We start from the raw sequence: 17,362 nt of genomic DNA, 5'->3' as shown, positions 1-17,362 counted from the left end.
TGAAATGTTAAAGGAGCGTTTGATTGTAATTCTAAGAACAAAAAAGTACACTGTCACGACATTTGTATTGAAGCAATGTAAATAAAATTCAATTTTTAGTTATGCTATAATAATCCATGTCACGATATAACGTTATTTCGTTAAAAGTGCATTAATATTTTACACCATCCTAATAACTATATGAGGAAGCGCTATCAACATTAATATTTCAGAAAATAGTCTACAACAATTTATCAACTATTCATAATAATTTCAGTTAATTGTATTATTATATTCTGCAAAACATATGTTTTTTATTGAAATGAGCAACTTAATAATATAAAAAAGAACTTTTAGATAGATAGTTTTAGTTGAAATCGAAAACGTAATATACGAAACTATTGAGCATGAAGTGAAAATACTCAAAATTTCAAAATAACTATTCTGAAGTTTTCTTTAAAAAATTATAATAGATATATAAATTTAATGTATTATCGAATATAAGAGTGGTATACAAAATATAATAAATTACCTTTGCACATGTAAATATATTGAAGTCCAAGCACCCTCTGGCGGATGTAAGTAAATATTATTTATGGTAATAAAAATATATGGGTAATTATATGTATATTTTGTAAATAATACTTTGGAAAACTTTATTCAAGAATCAAGAAATCTGGGTAGTAAATTATGATAAAATCTTAGGAAAACATATGCAAATGATGGTTGGGTAAAACTACGCGAACTCTGAATGCAGTGGAATCACTATTCAGTATACAATCTGATGATCTTGAGATCTCTCAAGACGAATATGTGAAATATAAGAAGCAACCCTCGAACAATATTGGTTCTCAAACAGTAAATGTTTATTTGCATAATAAATTCTGTAACTGCTCTCAAATCTGATCTATATAGTTAGCCGACAGATGTTTATTATCAAACGAATCAGATCAACTGAATTTCTAAAAAATTTATAATCCAATATCTATACTAAGATTCATTTGATAATTATTATTACTATTATTTAATGTTACCCTTACCGGCATCATTTAGTTTCTCGATTTTTAATTTAACACGCACCACCGTTCATTAGATGAATAAATATACAACTCGTTAATGAATACACTAGCAATTAAATTCAAGATGTCGGATTCAAACAACCTACTTAGTAACATACGCATAAGGAAAAAAAATTTATAGAGCGATAAAAACACGACGACGAACAGTAAGTAATCAAGTGTCACACTTTGCATTGAACTATTGCAGCGGGAAAATTAATTCTTTTCATGAAACATCAAAGCCCGGCGGATAGTCTTTGAACAAATATATAAAAAATGGTATATTCAAATCAATATACATACACAGATATATATATATATATATATATATATATATATATATATATATATATGCATATGTATGTATATACGTAATAGAAATTATCTATTGCAAAGCTAACTTATTAACATAAAAATATGTGTTAAAATGAAAATGGACTTTTAAATTCGTTACGAATAATAATAATAGGAACACAATGTGTACGCATGCATGAAACGAAAAAAGAGAGAAAGAGAAAGGAAAAAAGTAATTGTATTCCCAACTTCAAAACTGAATTCAATACAAGTTGGATATGAAACCAAAATACTAAAAAATTTTTATGCGATATTAACATATGGTACTACACACTTACAAAACTGTAAAAACTGATAAACTTGAATAGTAAAAATATAAGAAACAAAAAATAAAGACGTTTGGACATTTTGCACAAACTAAAAATCTGATTAGTTCATTTTGGTAATCCATACGTACCAAGAACTAAGTTCGCTCAAAGCAAATTCATTAAAGTAAGATACATTAAATATATTTATATAATATTAATATTTATAATGTTTATATATATATATATATATATATATATATATATTTATATAAGGTATATAATGTTTAAGTATTTACTATTCCAGTAATGAAAAAGGACGAAATACGCGTGTATTCATTGTATTTATGTACGTATATAAATAAATTGTAATCTCGGTTTACCGAAGAGATTGCTAATAATAATAGTTTTTTTTCACCTTCATATTCGTTACGGTTTTTAAATTTTATTTGTAAACCACATTCTAAAAGTCATAAAAAACAATTTTTCACAATTATTTCGAATAACTGAAAAACTTATTACTATTCTTATTCTAATGAACAAAAGTAAATGAATAGAAATATTATAAGACATACTCTTATTATGAATACATAATAAAACGCTATATCAATAATAATAATATAAGATTAAAGAAATTACTTTAAATATAAAAAGCGCCAAATAATACTAGTACTTATTTAATAATGGATTGAAAATAATTTAAAAATAATTGCTCACATTAAAATTTGGGCAACTCTGAAACGTAATTGTTAAGCCACTTAGATGCATTCAACAAAAGATATAAAATGAAGTATACTCTCTATTTGGTCTAATCACAATTCCAAAAAATAACTTACGTTATTATAGCCTATTAAAAGTATAAGGCATTATTATAGTTATTATTTACTTAAATAAACCCTGTATTTAAATTTGGATCAATAAAAAAAAAAGGAAAAGTACATAATTCAGGCCAATAAACTCATACAATTGTAGATTATAAATATTGAAAGCTGTAGATAAAAACAACATCTTTCTCAAATACCAATCAGCAATCTTTTTATTAAGGATATTTCCGTATGATATAATACATAAAACATTTGATGATATTCATTTATAGAGATACTCATATTTCATAGTAATTGTTTATAAACGGTTTTACATTTTTTAGGAAATTAAAACTGTAAGACATTTTATGTAATCTCAACATTATGTAGTATTATATTTTTTAGAATTTACAAATGTTTCCATAATATCAAACGAAAATCCAATAAAATCTTATATAAATCTTTTATTAAGTTTTAAAACTGTCATTTACAATCCACTTAAAATAGTTGATTAAATCGATGAAATTTATAATGTATTGAATTTTTTTAAATTGAGAACTTGTCCTTAACTCCATTCTTCTTTCGCGGTTTAATCTTAATATAAAATTAATGAATGAAGCAAATTTAATGTAAATTTATTAGAATTAATCTTAACTTGTAAGTGTAAGGTGAGCAATTAAAAAAGTAAAAGAATCCAGTTGGTTACGAAATGGTTTATCTACTTGATTTAATATTTTATTAATTTAATCAATATATTTACATTGATTTAATTAACATGAGTACTATATATGATATATTATGTAAATATAGTAAAGTTTTACAAAACCGAATTATAAAAATAATCTACACTTTATCTAATAAAATATTTACATATTTTATTAATAAAAATTTTTTTAATTCAGAATGCATCATCGAAATTATTAATATATTACTGATAGTTTTTAATTTTGTATTTTAAATCAAATGAATTGATATTAATTATGTGAGCAATTCTATATTTAAAAATTGTTTTTTAATCGACATTGTAAAATAGAATATCCCGATGACAAATAGTACTATAAATGATTGATTGTTTTTAAAATATTAAAATAATTAAAAAGCCATAACATAACAACCATACACGACTGTAATGATCTTTTATAATCGAATAGTGACAAAAAATTTATTCAAATCACATTTAGAGGCATGAATATATATATATATATATATTATATATATATATATATATATATATATTATATAATTAAAAAAGAATATTTAAAGGAAATTGAATAATTTGTATATACATGTTCATGCTTCTACAGATAAAAAAAGATAATGAATTTTGTCTATATGGTTTAGGTGTCTACACAATCTTAATCATATCTGTAGAATACGTTCCAGAATCTACGTATCTGAAGTATCTGAATTTTACATATAAATTTAGCTATTTGATCTAACATCCTGTATATCCATTACTCATACTAATTACATTCAATGTTGCGTAGAAATTTAAGTATTTTATCCAAAAAGTTGAAGTCCTTCCACTATAAGTGACAAAATAAACTCTTATTGAAACGTATATAAAAATTAATAATTTTATCAAATATCTTTATTTATATGTTAAATAATATATTTTTTGACACTAAAATTGAATGAAACATTTTGTTGAATGGAATTATTTATGAATATAATTTTTAATTATAAAATAAAAAATATTATCAATAGCTTTTAAATTAAACCTAACGGTCTGTGATATATTTCCATTTTCAATAATATCATTATAAACTAAAATATAAAATGAAATTTCTTTTATATATTTATTTACGTATCTTAAAAGTAGTTAAAACAAGCAGATAAAAATTTGTTTCGAGTTAAATAAATTAAAAATGTATTTCCTTAAAATTATTATAACTAGTTAAAATAAAAAAAGTTTCTATTATAAATAAAATTTGTATATGAATTTATATATACGTATATATATATATTATTTGAAAAATAAAAAATGCATGGAACAATGATCTTTATTTAATAAATATAATTTTAAAAACCTATTATAATCATAATATTGATCAATTCTAATATCAATTAATATATAAGAATTAAATAAAACACATTAAATAACAAAAGTATTAATATTTATTATAAATTCCAACAAGTTTATACAAGTATGCTTTTGCACTATAATGCAGATTATAATATTTACACTTACTTATTTTTTTATTACTTATAATTTATATACATAGTCAACATAATATATAGAATATACAGTCATGGGATAATTTAAAAAATAATCAAACAAATATTTCGAATTACAATAAAAATAAATCTATGATTTAAAATTATCATAAAACTTAACTAAGTTTTCAAGACAATTCTGTAATAATAAAATAATGACACAATATACGGCATATTATTTAACATTATATTCGCACCAATTTTGTGGGTGTGTGTGTGTGTATCTGTCTGTCTGTCTGTCTGTCTGTCTGCACATGTATGCAAGCATATACAGAATTTTAAGTATATATAGATATGTATACAATTCCTATAGTTTATGTAATATACATAATAATTATAGGTATCATATTTTATAAATTTTTCAAAATAAGTGCAGAATTATTTTGAAATATAATATATAAAATATAAACTTAAAACAATACATATTTTGTTTCTTCATCTAGATTTCTTCATTTATCAAGAAGTAGTAATCAGTTTATATATAAAATCTAATTAAATGTAGAATATGAAAATATATTTTAATACATCTAAGAATCAACGAAGTATGCTAATAAATTATATCAATGAAATAATATTTATAAATTATCCTCATACAACTGTATGTATTTCATACTATAGATACACATGCAATTACAATAATAACAATGATACCAATTAAGACTTTTGCCATATATCATATATTTGTTTCATTTATGTGTTTTAATTTATTTATTTGATTTAATTATAAAAATAATAATACAATAATATAGAAATCTATATTATTTTTTGTTTAAATTCGCTTTCATTAAATTAATATAACCAAACCAAATATTTAAGATATCGATACCAAAATCAAACACCATTTTCTAATAATTTATTTTCTAACAAAAACTAATTAAGAAAAGTTCATGCTATCAACAGTGCATTTAATTTTATTTTTGTTAATTATAAAATATACTTAAATATCATAGAAACCATTTATTTCAACAATTTTTAAAATATCAATTCTTTCTATAAAACAAATTACTTCCTATATCTTTAAAGTTATTATCATTTTTTTCAATTTCTTCTTTTCGAAATCTAATTGGCATTCCCATAAACATTCGCTCTTTCTTAAGTATATAACGTTTTGGTTTAGCAATATTATCTTGTTGTTTTTCTTTCAATTTATTATACTTGAAAATTCCATCTCCTGGTAAAACCATTCCTATTTGCGATAATCTAAATAACCAATAATAGCTTACATACCATGTTAATATAGCAGCAACTCCTCCTATAAATTTTTCAATCATAGTGTGATAATATAAAATTGTTGCAATAAGCATTACATCCCAAATAATTTGCTGAATTGTCATTGTAATAAACAACCCTCTTAAATAAGGTGTCAAAGCTTTATGTGCTTTTTTTAAAAAATTCAAATCCTTATCTGATAAATTTTGCAAATATCCTTTATTATTTTCACTAGATGTTCTTCTATTATATTCTTCATTCATTATAATATCTTTAATACCTTCCCATCCAATTAAAGAATAGCCTTCTTCTGACAGAATTAAGCTAGAATATATTATAATAAAAGCATGTCCAGAGATATCAAGACTACTCCAAAAATTACCAGCTTCCATGCATTTGGATTTTAATTGTATAGAACGATCTCTTGTATTGAAGCATCGGCCATAATTTGTTTCAAAATAATGAAAGACATTTATCCAGGACATCCATGCCAATGTTGCAAATATCAAACGTGTTAAATGTTTTAAAAGTATTGATCTTCTTCCACATCCTATTGTATATGCTGTAAGTATAACCCAAGGACCAGCCGTTGTTAATAACCAACCCCAAGCCCACTTTATAAAGAATCTATTCAAAATATTATTTGATCTAGCGAAGTATGTTTTGGGTATGGGTATAAAATCTGCTATAATAGATCCAATAAAAATAACTGCAAAATAAATTACAGCTTTCAGTCGTGGATCATAAAGCAAGGATTTTTTACAAATATGAACGATCATTGTTACTAGAACTAAACTAACTGAACTTGGTGCAGCAATGGGTCGAGTTCCACCTCGATCTTCTTGCATTGAATTTGGTCGAAAATTAAAATTCATATGACTATGAAATGATTGTTTTCGTTTTGACATTCTCTCTGTTAATTTTAAAGAATTACTGACAATAAAATTAATTTCCACTTAAACGATTTCTACTTTTTTAAGAAACATTTATGACAATTTAAAAAAATGTTCAGTTCTTAAAATTGTAGAAAATTTCAATTAGTTACACATTATCTAGTATTAACTTCTTAGTCTATTTATTCGTAATTAATAAATAGGTTATTAACTGAGGAGCTCTCCCCCCGAACCATCATACTGTTCCATAAATTAAATACAAAAATTCCTCGACTCACCATTACTTGGAAAACTTTGTTTCTTATGTTTTTCAATGAGGGCGCCACCTGCGCACAGATCTTCCTGTACTTCCCATTATATCGCTTACCGTAGAAAAGAATAAAGTCCTCTCTTTAACGACACAATTCTAATATTGTCTGGCTAAAACATTCTCTGCATTATTTACATATAGGATTCGATTATTTAATTAAATTTAAACCAATGAGAAAAATGTTGAAATTGTCTTCATCTGGCTTATAAATATTATTCGTTAATGTTTTGTTATATGTAAATTATGAACGTTGTCAGAGACTATGTTTTGGACTCAAAAAACTACTTATAAATGTTATACTCAAAAAATAGAAAGAAGCATCCATAAGATAATGCTTGTATTTTGTATAGTAGGCTATGAAGGCATTTTGAAAGATTCATAAATACTCTTGAAACAATTTATTGATACTAAATCTCAATAGAATTATTTTAAATTAATTTAATTAAAAAAAAAAATTGTATTATATTATTTATAAATATAACGCTCTAGATACAATTATAAATTACTAAAATATTATGTTTTATCGTTATATTTATCATACTGATTGAAATTTTCGAAGAAAACAAATTAATGTAAATTGGTCGTTGTGTGAGAAATATATATATATTAAATTTATTTGTAGTTGCGTACTAATAAATTATACATACATCAATTTTTGTATTTATTTATAAATTTTATTATAATATTGATTGCTATGATAATTAACATTAATATACTTATTTAAACACATACTAAAAATTCAATTCTTGTATGTAGTAAATAATATCATTGCCTATTGATTTATTATTCAAACAATAAATAATACGGTATGATAACGATAAATTTATTTTCGTTTCAACAATGCCAATTCAACAAAATCTTTTACATTTGTATTTATAAGAATATATTACAATAATTTTTTATTGTTATTCGATTTGGAAGTGAAAATAATTTGAGTATCAATTATTAATATGCTATTAATAAAATATTAAATTTATTTACACTTTAATTCAGCGATCTATTTCAGTTAGATTTTAATTACGGAAAGTACTACAATAGATAATATTAGTATACATTATATATTATTATATATTATAATACTTTTCTCGTTCTTTATTGCAATAATTAAAAGTTTCATTTTTCCTAACATAAATTTTGATATAGAATTTATTTTAGAATAAATTTTATAGAAAATTCTCAATTAAATTATTTTCATTATATCGGTAATTTAATGTAGTATGAAATATTTATCCCATAAAAAATCAAATCTGTTCAAATACTTTTTATTTCCTTCTTTAATATGTATTATAAAATTATTTACGTTGCACAATGAGGTCGTTAAAAATAAGATCAGTATGCAAGTGCCTTTAAATAGTTTGAAAATTGAAATTCTAATTTTTCTGATTTCACTATTCAAAAACTAAATCAACAGGTTTATTGAAATCCAATTAGTCAAATAATCGTAAAGTTTTTTAGAAAATAACATTAAATAATTTACTTTTTGATTTTGCTTTATTAAATTTAAAATAAAGATTATTATAATTATTATATTATATTAATTGAAATATAGATTTGTCAATCTTACAGGTTATCGTAAGGTGGCGTTAGATGCATTTAATATAGAACAAATTCCAAAAAGGTTTTGAAAAATGAATGCGCGCGCAATGCCAGTTTTATAAATTTATTTTATTACTTGTAATTTAGGAAATTTGTTCTTAATAATTCAAAATTATGGTAAAAAAGTATATACAATTAAGGTCTTGTTTAATATTTAAGTTGACATACTGGAAATAATAAATAGCTTATTTAGTTTAAAACATTTTCTTAAACTAACCTCTTGAAATATAAAAAATCGTAATATAAATATTGACATAGTAATTTTGCTATTAAATTTATATTAGACGTATTTGATACTATTTTTTCTTATTACAAGTCCTTATTATGATAAAAATTAATTAATATTGAAGAAAATTATGTTTACTGATAATTATTTTAAAAAATGATTATTTTCTTATTAGGCTAAATTCAAAATTAATTAAAATATCTTAATGATTTCTTGATATTTTTATCCAAATTTAGTATAAATTTTTTATTTATTACCTATTTAAGAATTATTGCTTATGTTGTAATGGAATATTTAATGTTTAAATTATAAATAAATATTAAAGTAGTGAAGAATTTAATTATTTGACTATTATTTATTTAGTTTAGATCCCAAGCTCCAAGTAAAATAGGTAAACGTCCTTTACTTAGTGAAATTAGCAGTCAAGTGATCAGGGAGTTTGAAATACAACATATTCAATATAAAATTTCTAATAAAGAAAATAAACGAAGAAGGATAGAAAAAGATGTCCAAATTTCTGATCGTAAATTATGTGCTCTATCATCGGATGATATTTCTGTTGTTCGAGAAGTCATATCAGAACATGTAAGTATTTTTTATATTATAGATTTTTGAAAAAATATTTTTTATTAATCTATATGTGTAGGAAGAACGTGTAAAGAAATTGTTAAGTAAACCATTTAAAATTCCAATTCCTGGGTATGAAATTAGTGGTCGTGCACTTGGTTTTCGCTTTGCTGGGCCAAGGAGAGCATTACATGATCCTGATGAAGCTAATGCTCTTGTTGTTTATACACCTCCTGAAATGTCTGTACACGAAAATTTAAAAATTGATGAGTAAGTTAAATGGAAAATTAATTATTTTAGTGTAAGCAAAATTTGAAATATATAATATTTGATTATAAATAGGTATAAGAAAAAATTACTGAATTGTATGGTTCATTTAAAATTAATATAATTCCTTATTATAAATAATAATGAATCTAATCATATTTAATAAAAGAATAATTTAAATTAAATATTCGTAATTAATATAATAGTGGACAAATATAGTAGTTTGTTTATAATTTTTTCATCTATATGTTCAGAAGTATAATTTAATTTTCAGAAATACAAAACTTGTACATGTTGTTGTTGACCCCCTTTTATGCAACGTATTACGTCCTCATCAAAGAGAAGGTGTAAAATTTATGTACGAATGTGTTACTGGCAAAAGAATAGAAAATACTTATGGTTGCATTATGGCAGACGAAATGGGTCTTGGTAAAACTTTGCAATGTATAACTCTTCTATGGACTCTTTTAAAGCAAAGTCCTGAAGCAAAACCATTAATTGAAAAAGCTATTATTGTTGCTCCAAGTTCATTAGTAAAAAATTGGTATAATGAGATTTATAAATGGCTTAACAATCGAGTAAAGCCACTTGCAATTGATGGTGGTAGTAAATCCGATATAGATGTAAAATTAACTGGATTTATGAAAACCTACGGACGTCGATGTGCTAATCCTATTCTTATAATTAGTTATGAGACTTTTAGATTACATGCCCATGTTTTACATCAAGATGAAGTAGGATTAGTTTTATGTGACGAAGGTCATAGATTAAAAAATTCTGAAAATCAAACGTATCAAGCTTTAATGGGTTTAAAAGCAAAAAGAAGAGTATTATTAAGTGGAACACCTATTCAAAATGATTTATTAGAATATTTTTCTTTAATTCATTTCGTCAATTCAGGGCTACTAGGTACAGCTCAGGTAAATTTATAAAACTTATGCATATAAAATGAATTTTCTCAAATATTTTTTAAGCTTAAGTAAAAAACAAGTTATTTTGTTATAATCATAGGAATTTAGGAAAAAATTTGAAAATCCAATTCTTCGAGGACAAGATGCTGGTGCAACAGATAAAGAACGCCAGATTGCACAAGAAAGATTGACGGAATTAGTAACAATTGTAAATAAATGTCTTATAAGACGAACTAGTGCATTATTATCTAAGTATCTACCTTTAAAATATGAATTAGTTGTTTGTATAAAAATGACAGAACTACAGACAAAACTTTATAAAAATTTTATCAAAAGTGAAAGTATCAAGAGATCAATGCAAGGTAAATTTTTTAAATATTTAAACATATCAAGCTATTTTAATATAGAATATAATATAAATGTCAAGCTCTAATAAAAAAAATTTGAGTAAATCAATTAAATTTTTATTATATTTAGTATAAATTTATATTAAACATGATAATTACAATTTAATAATTTTACTTTGATCTATTTAATGGAATATTTTTTTATAAATGAATAATTAATTAATATTTAACAAATTAATTTTAATAATTACTTTGCTAAATAAACAGGTAATTGAACTTAATTTGTAAAATTATTTATTTGATTATTAAATTGTTGTACTGATTTTATTAATGTTTTTATTTAGCAAAAGATGGCTCTGATAAAAAAGGTAGTCTTTCAGCTTTATCTGCAATCACTTTACTTAAGAAATTGTGCAATCACCCTGATTTAATATTTGATAAAATTAAGGAAAACACAGATGGGTTTGAAGGTGCTGCAACATTGCTGCCTTCCAATTATAATGCAAAGTAAGTTAAATTACTTAAAAAAGCCATTGAGATGTATAGAACATATTTTTAAAATTTGCAATTCTATTTGACAGAGATGTTATGCCTGAATTATCTGGTAAACTAATGGTTTTGGATTGTTTATTAGCTTTTATAAGATCTACAACAACTGATAAAATAGTTTTAGTATCAAATTATACACAAACCTTAGATTTGTTTGAAAAACTTTGTACCAAAAGAAAATACCGCTATGTAAGACTTGATGGAACAATGAATATAAAAAAAAGAGCAAAAATTGTAGATAATTTTAATAATCCAGATATTGATGAATTTATATTTATGTTAAGTTCTAAAGCTGGTGGATGTGGTTTAAATTTGGTTGGTGCTAATCGTCTTGTTATGTTTGATCCTGATTGGAATCCGGCAAATGATGATCAGGCCATGGCTAGAGTTTGGCGGGATGGTCAGAAAAAACCATGTTTTGTCTACCGTTTCCTTTCTGTAATTTTAACATTTTTATAAAATTTAATTACTGTTGTTAATACATTACTTTAGTAGTGTACTATATTATTATAATAATAGTTTAATTTTTTTTATTATAGACTGGAACGATAGAAGAAAAAATCTTTCAAAGACAAGCACATAAAAAAGCTTTAAGTTCAACTGTAGTAGATCAAGATGAAGATGTAGCTAGACATTTTACCCAAAACGATTTGAGAGATTTATTTAGTCTTGAAGAATTGACTGCATCTGATACGCATTCAAAGTAACTATTATTTATTTTAATAAACAATTTATGTATAAATATTAATATATAAAAGTTTTATATAAAAGATAATAAATGAATTGTATATATAAATATAAATAAATATATATATATATATAAATTTATTTAAATAAATATATATTGAAAAGCATATATAGCTTTATTTGTTAATTAAAATTGTTAATCATTGTTAAAGTATTAAAAAAATTAATTAAAATTAATTTATTTTAGATTTAAGTGTAGGCGCTGTATTAATGGAATTGAAGTAAAAGGTCCACCTGAGAACTCTGACTGTACTTCTGATTTATCAGATTGGAGACATTCACAAAATCCAAAGCATCTTCCTGATATACCACTAAAGCAATGTTGGTCTAGTGGAATTTCCTTTGTATTTCATCATCGATCTCAAGAACAAGTCAATTCATAATCATAAAAATTAATTTAAATAATAGCTCAAAAATTCTGTGATCAAATATTCAGTCCAAAATGTAACATTTATTTTTTTTAAATGTAAGACTACAATATAAAAAGCGTAAAAAATACTGCAAGCCTTGAAAATAGAACTTTCATAAAGATTATAAGTAAGCCTGTTCTAATATAATGTTTAGGTATGATATCAATGATCTTTAAAATATATAAATTATTTATTAAGTTGAGTATTGTACTTCAAATTAATTGTACATTTATATATATATATATATATATATATATATATATATACATTTTATTCTAATATTTTACTTTATATTTAATGTACTATTTAGGTATTTTCGTCAAATTTGTATTTTTAAACAATATATATTAATAGGTAGCTTCAATATTACGCGGAATTATATAATATTGAATAAAATTATAAATATATTTTTATATAAATGTTATTAAATTTATCACTAAACTTAGAATAAACAATTGCAAAACAATTTCCTCTTGATCAATACTCTAATGAATTAAATCTTACAGCTTTTTTATGCATCTGCTTATAATCTAATTATTTCGTGAGAAAATTGTTTTTAAACATTTCTGATTCCGTAATCAAACAATAATTACAAGTAAACTTAATGGATACTTACGCATTACAACTTGCCGTTTTATATCCAATTATCATATATTGAATAAAAAAAAGTAATAAACTCAAATCTGCCCTAGTCAAATTACATAATTATCATTAGTCACGTACGCCAATTATCGTTTTAAATTACCGTTTTCAGTATGTATATTTTTTTGTTGAATTTAGCAAAATTAAGAATAGAGTATTCAAGATATTTAAGTAATTAATTGCCTCAATTTCTTAAATAAATTTATATTTTAAGTGATTCAATAATCATTATGATTCTTCAATACAAATAAAAATTAATCAAAGGCAATCTTGTATTTATTATACATTTAAAATAAATAAATCATCAATGACTCAAATAATATTATAATACATTAATTTAATATTAAATTTTATTTTAAAATACTTATAATTAAATTAAATTATTATTAAATTAAATATTATTAAAATACAATTAGATGTAAACTGTTTAAATTAAAATATAATTTTTTATTACTAATATAATCGAAACTAATGGAAAATAATTTTTAAAAGATTCTAAATTATCTTTAAATATTCTTGAAAATGTATACACATTTAAAATTAAAAAATTAGTACCTTATTAGAACCTTATTAATAAATTTATTCTTATTAGAAATAGAATATTTTACTACTTGATTACATGATTCATTAAATTATCACAATCTAATTCATAAAATTGTAATTGCTTTTAAAAATTTACATTGGTAATTTAACATTTCTTAAAAATATTGAGCAAATTCATAATATGAATTATATTTTTATATTTCCCATTATACATTAATTATAAACCGCAAATGAAAAAGAAAAACATTTATCATAATAAAATTATAATTACACAATAGCACGTTGTAACTTATTAAAACTTATAACTTTATTATAATTATTATTATTATTATTCATTACCTTAACTAAGCAAGACTTTCAAATTTAATATAAAGATAACATATTTAAAATTAATATTTTATCATTTTAATGCAATGTCTGAATTAATTTTAAATAAAAATTTAGAAAATGCATATTAAGATTTACAATAAGAACATATGAAATATTAACAATTAATTTTTTTTGTCATCTAATTGTGTTTAATATTGGTAATTTTACTAACTGTTGAAAGTGTTAGAATATTACCAATTAATAAAAATAAAGACAATATTTAAGCAAATTTTAATCTATTAATTAACCTGACTTGAATCTAAATCATTTTTATAATTGAGACTACAAACCATACTACAATATTTGTACAATTATGATTTTATATCGCTGTTTTACATATATTTATGAAAAATAATGTTTTTATTGAAATTAAAAATTTTCTCGATTCTAAAAATTTGTACTTAAAATTTAAAGAATATAATTTTCTACTTTTAAGACATAAATAATATTTCGAATATAATTCATCGTGTAAGCATGAAATAATATTTTTTAATTTAACAATATTAACGTAAATAATATATTTCTTCTTTTTAACTGAAAATTTATTACAAACATGCTTAAACACAATTTATTGGTTTTTTTTTTTTTTAATTGTTCGAAACTAATGTATAACTTTCTGGATATTTTATATGAATTGGTGATTCTTCAAAGTATGATAGTTATATGTATTATACATAAATTAAATATACTAAAAATAGAAAATTATAATTGCTTAATTATATGTAACCATTATGTTAAAGAAGCCTTTAAATAACCTTATTCATAATTCACAAGATTGTAACAGAAATTATTATATAGTATATTCTAATCTATAAATATCATTCAGCCTTTACCAAAATAAACGGTAATTGCATATTGAGCTTAAAGACAACAAAATTATGGATCTATAAATTTAATAATTATAATGATTTACGTATTTTACGAAAGCTAATATCTTTTTCTATTAAAAAAATTGTGTTCTTCAAACTACTTATATCAATTTTATTTTAATAAATTAGAAAAAATTAAATTTCTATAAAATTATTTGGAAGAACCATCATTTCCTATCTAAGATTAAAAAAAAAAAAAATAATAAAATTCGTGGGGTAACAAGAACTTTAAATTGACCTGTAATTATATATTTAGTAGTTTTTATCCATATATATTAATTATCAAAATTTTAAAGGTTTTTGAAATTTCTTTTCTTAATAACATACATTCAATAGTTGTAACTATTTTATATGAGAACAATTAAAGATTGAAACTGAAAAATTAATTAAATAATTTTCAGTACGCGATATGAAATGATTAAGCAATTATATAGAATTTGTAATGTAAATATCATTAAACAATATATATTTACTGTTTTCTTACTCGTAACATAAAAAAATAGATTCTATCACATATTCATATTATATTCTTTAAATTTCACTAACAAAATAAAAGCTAAAACTTCTAAATATTCATTAAGTGATATATAAGTTAACTATCTTATTCATAAAGTATACAAATTAATTACTATATTTTGAATTATAGTAATGATTAAAAAATAGATTCAAAATCATTAGAATGAAATATATGTGAAAATTTAAATAATCATTTCAACTTTGTTTCTAAAATAAAAATGAAAACGATTATTGAAAATAAATTATATCTTTATTTCAGGAATTGGTTATTTTGATAAAACATGTACGTTTAATTTGATTTTAATTTTATAAAAATTTTGATTAATTTAAAAAAAAAGTCAGCATGTAAATGAATAAATTTAAAAAATGGCGCTCTTAATTTACATTAGGAAGAAGTTGGTAGGTGCGCAAGTGTATCCTATTATTGTTTATTAGCTTTACATCATATATATATATATATATATATATATATATATATATATATATATTTTCAAAGAGAGAAAGAGAGAGAGAGAGGGAGAGAGAGATAGAGAGGGGGAGAGAGAGAGAAAGAGGGAGAGAGAGGGAGAGAGAGAGAGAGAGGGGGAGAGAGAGAGAAAGAGGGAGTGAGAGGGAGAGAGAGAGAGAGAGCGATTGAGAGGGAGCGTGGGAAAGGGAGCGAGCATTGAGGCGGGTGAAAGAGTAAGAGAGCGAACGTAGAGACCGGAGAGAGAGCGAGTGAGCGCGAGAGCGAGCAGGGTAGAGGGCGTGAGCGTGGGGGCGGGAGAGAGTGTGACTGTGTGAGTGAGAGGGAGAGGGAGAGAAAGTGAGAGAAATAATTCATGTATTATGCAACAAAATAAAAATATAATAATATAAGAGTAAGGGGGCAAAATTCATATATTTATAACTTTATATTTTACTTCTTAAACCCAAAAATGAATTGTTTTATTCTACTTGTACAAATTAATAATTATATTGTTAAATTATTGATGTTGGTTAAAAAATATTTTGAAAAATACAATTCATAATTTTATAAGTTACACTGCCTATGTATATATATATATATATATATATATATATATATATATATATATCGTTACAAAATTATAAAAGTAGGATTGTAAGAAAAGTGTAACATGATATTAGTAGTAAATTATTAGTATTTATGAAAATTGTTAAAAGTTTGCCAAGTTATCTATATATTTTAGAATAAAAAATAGATGAACAATGTAAGCTTATAAAAATGGTTTTATTTCAAATGAAAGATCTTGTATTGAAAATTGTTCGTGCAAAGATAATTTTTTCATTGTAAGAAAAAGTGGGCTGGGATTAGCTTGTATTTAACGTATACAGTCCATTTAATTTTTGCTATACTATGCAACCAAAGAGTTTTAACGGAGCTTGGTAATGGTTGTGACGATTGACCTCGTGAAAAGATAGACGTGTGCTCCTAGTGCAGAGAGAAGGCTACCAGGAGGAAGGGAAAGCTCTTGTATGCAATTTTATGCATGCATACGTGCATTCGTGCATGTACACGTATGCATATGCGCATATACGCATATTTACATAGCGCAGGAATTTGCGCGGCTTCAAAATTGACGAGCACTTGGGATAATGGCGTTTGTCCACTAGTCCTCGAGTGTCGCCACGTGCATATGCGAGGGGCGCGTCTGTGAGCAAGTTTGCTTGCACGCTTAAAAAAGTCACGGGTTGGAACTGCAGCGTTAGCATCGTGCTCCAGAAGAGATCATGA

General features: G+C 23.3%; 2 protein-coding genes across 2 annotated transcripts; one reads left to right on the top strand and one right to left on the bottom strand.

Moving 5' to 3' along the window:
• Positions 1–5,636: 5,636 nt before the first annotated feature.
• Positions 5,637–6,722, bottom strand: Fitm (acyl-coenzyme A diphosphatase Fitm). The gene is made up of 2 exons (XM_011498904.1): positions 6,666–6,722; positions 5,637–6,574 (listed from the first exon to the last, which is right to left on the bottom strand). Exon 2 carries the CDS (start codon positions 6,348–6,350, stop codon positions 5,637–5,639), a length of 714 nt encoding a protein of 237 aa, XP_011497206.1. The 5' UTR covers positions 6,351–6,574; positions 6,666–6,722.
• A 2,027-nt stretch (positions 6,723–8,749) lies between these two features.
• Positions 8,750–12,814, top strand: okr (DNA repair and recombination protein RAD54-like okr). The gene is made up of 9 exons (XM_011498529.1): positions 8,750–8,781; positions 9,254–9,475; positions 9,537–9,727; positions 9,999–10,644; positions 10,736–10,997; positions 11,327–11,489; positions 11,564–11,969; positions 12,071–12,234; positions 12,466–12,814. The coding sequence occupies exons 1-9, from the start codon at positions 8,779–8,781 to the stop codon at positions 12,659–12,661; spliced, it is 2,253 nt and encodes a 750-aa protein (XP_011496831.1). The 5' UTR covers positions 8,750–8,778; the 3' UTR covers positions 12,662–12,814.
• Positions 12,815–17,362: the final 4,548 nt, after the last annotated feature.

The sequence above is a fragment of the Ceratosolen solmsi genome, unplaced genomic scaffold (genome assembly GCF_000503995.2).
Source record: "Ceratosolen solmsi marchali unplaced genomic scaffold, CerSol_1.0 scaffold30, whole genome shotgun sequence".
Taxonomy (NCBI): domain Eukaryota; kingdom Metazoa; phylum Arthropoda; class Insecta; order Hymenoptera; family Agaonidae; genus Ceratosolen; species Ceratosolen solmsi.
This window is presented reverse-complemented; position numbering and strand designations above follow the sequence as displayed.

Bases quoted from the DNA above. Each gene is read 5' to 3' on its own strand.
- Fitm (XM_011498904.1), bottom strand. From the start codon at position 6,350: ATGTCCTGGATAAATGTCTTTCATTATTTTGAAACAAATTATGGCCGA.
- okr (XM_011498529.1), top strand. The intron at 9,728-9,998 runs GTAAGTTAAATG...TTTAATTTTCAG, and splicing joins GAAAATTTAAAAATTGATGA to AAATACAAAACTTGTACATG. The intron at 12,235-12,465 runs GTAACTATTATT...AATTTATTTTAG, and splicing joins GCATCTGATACGCATTCAAA to ATTTAAGTGTAGGCGCTGTA.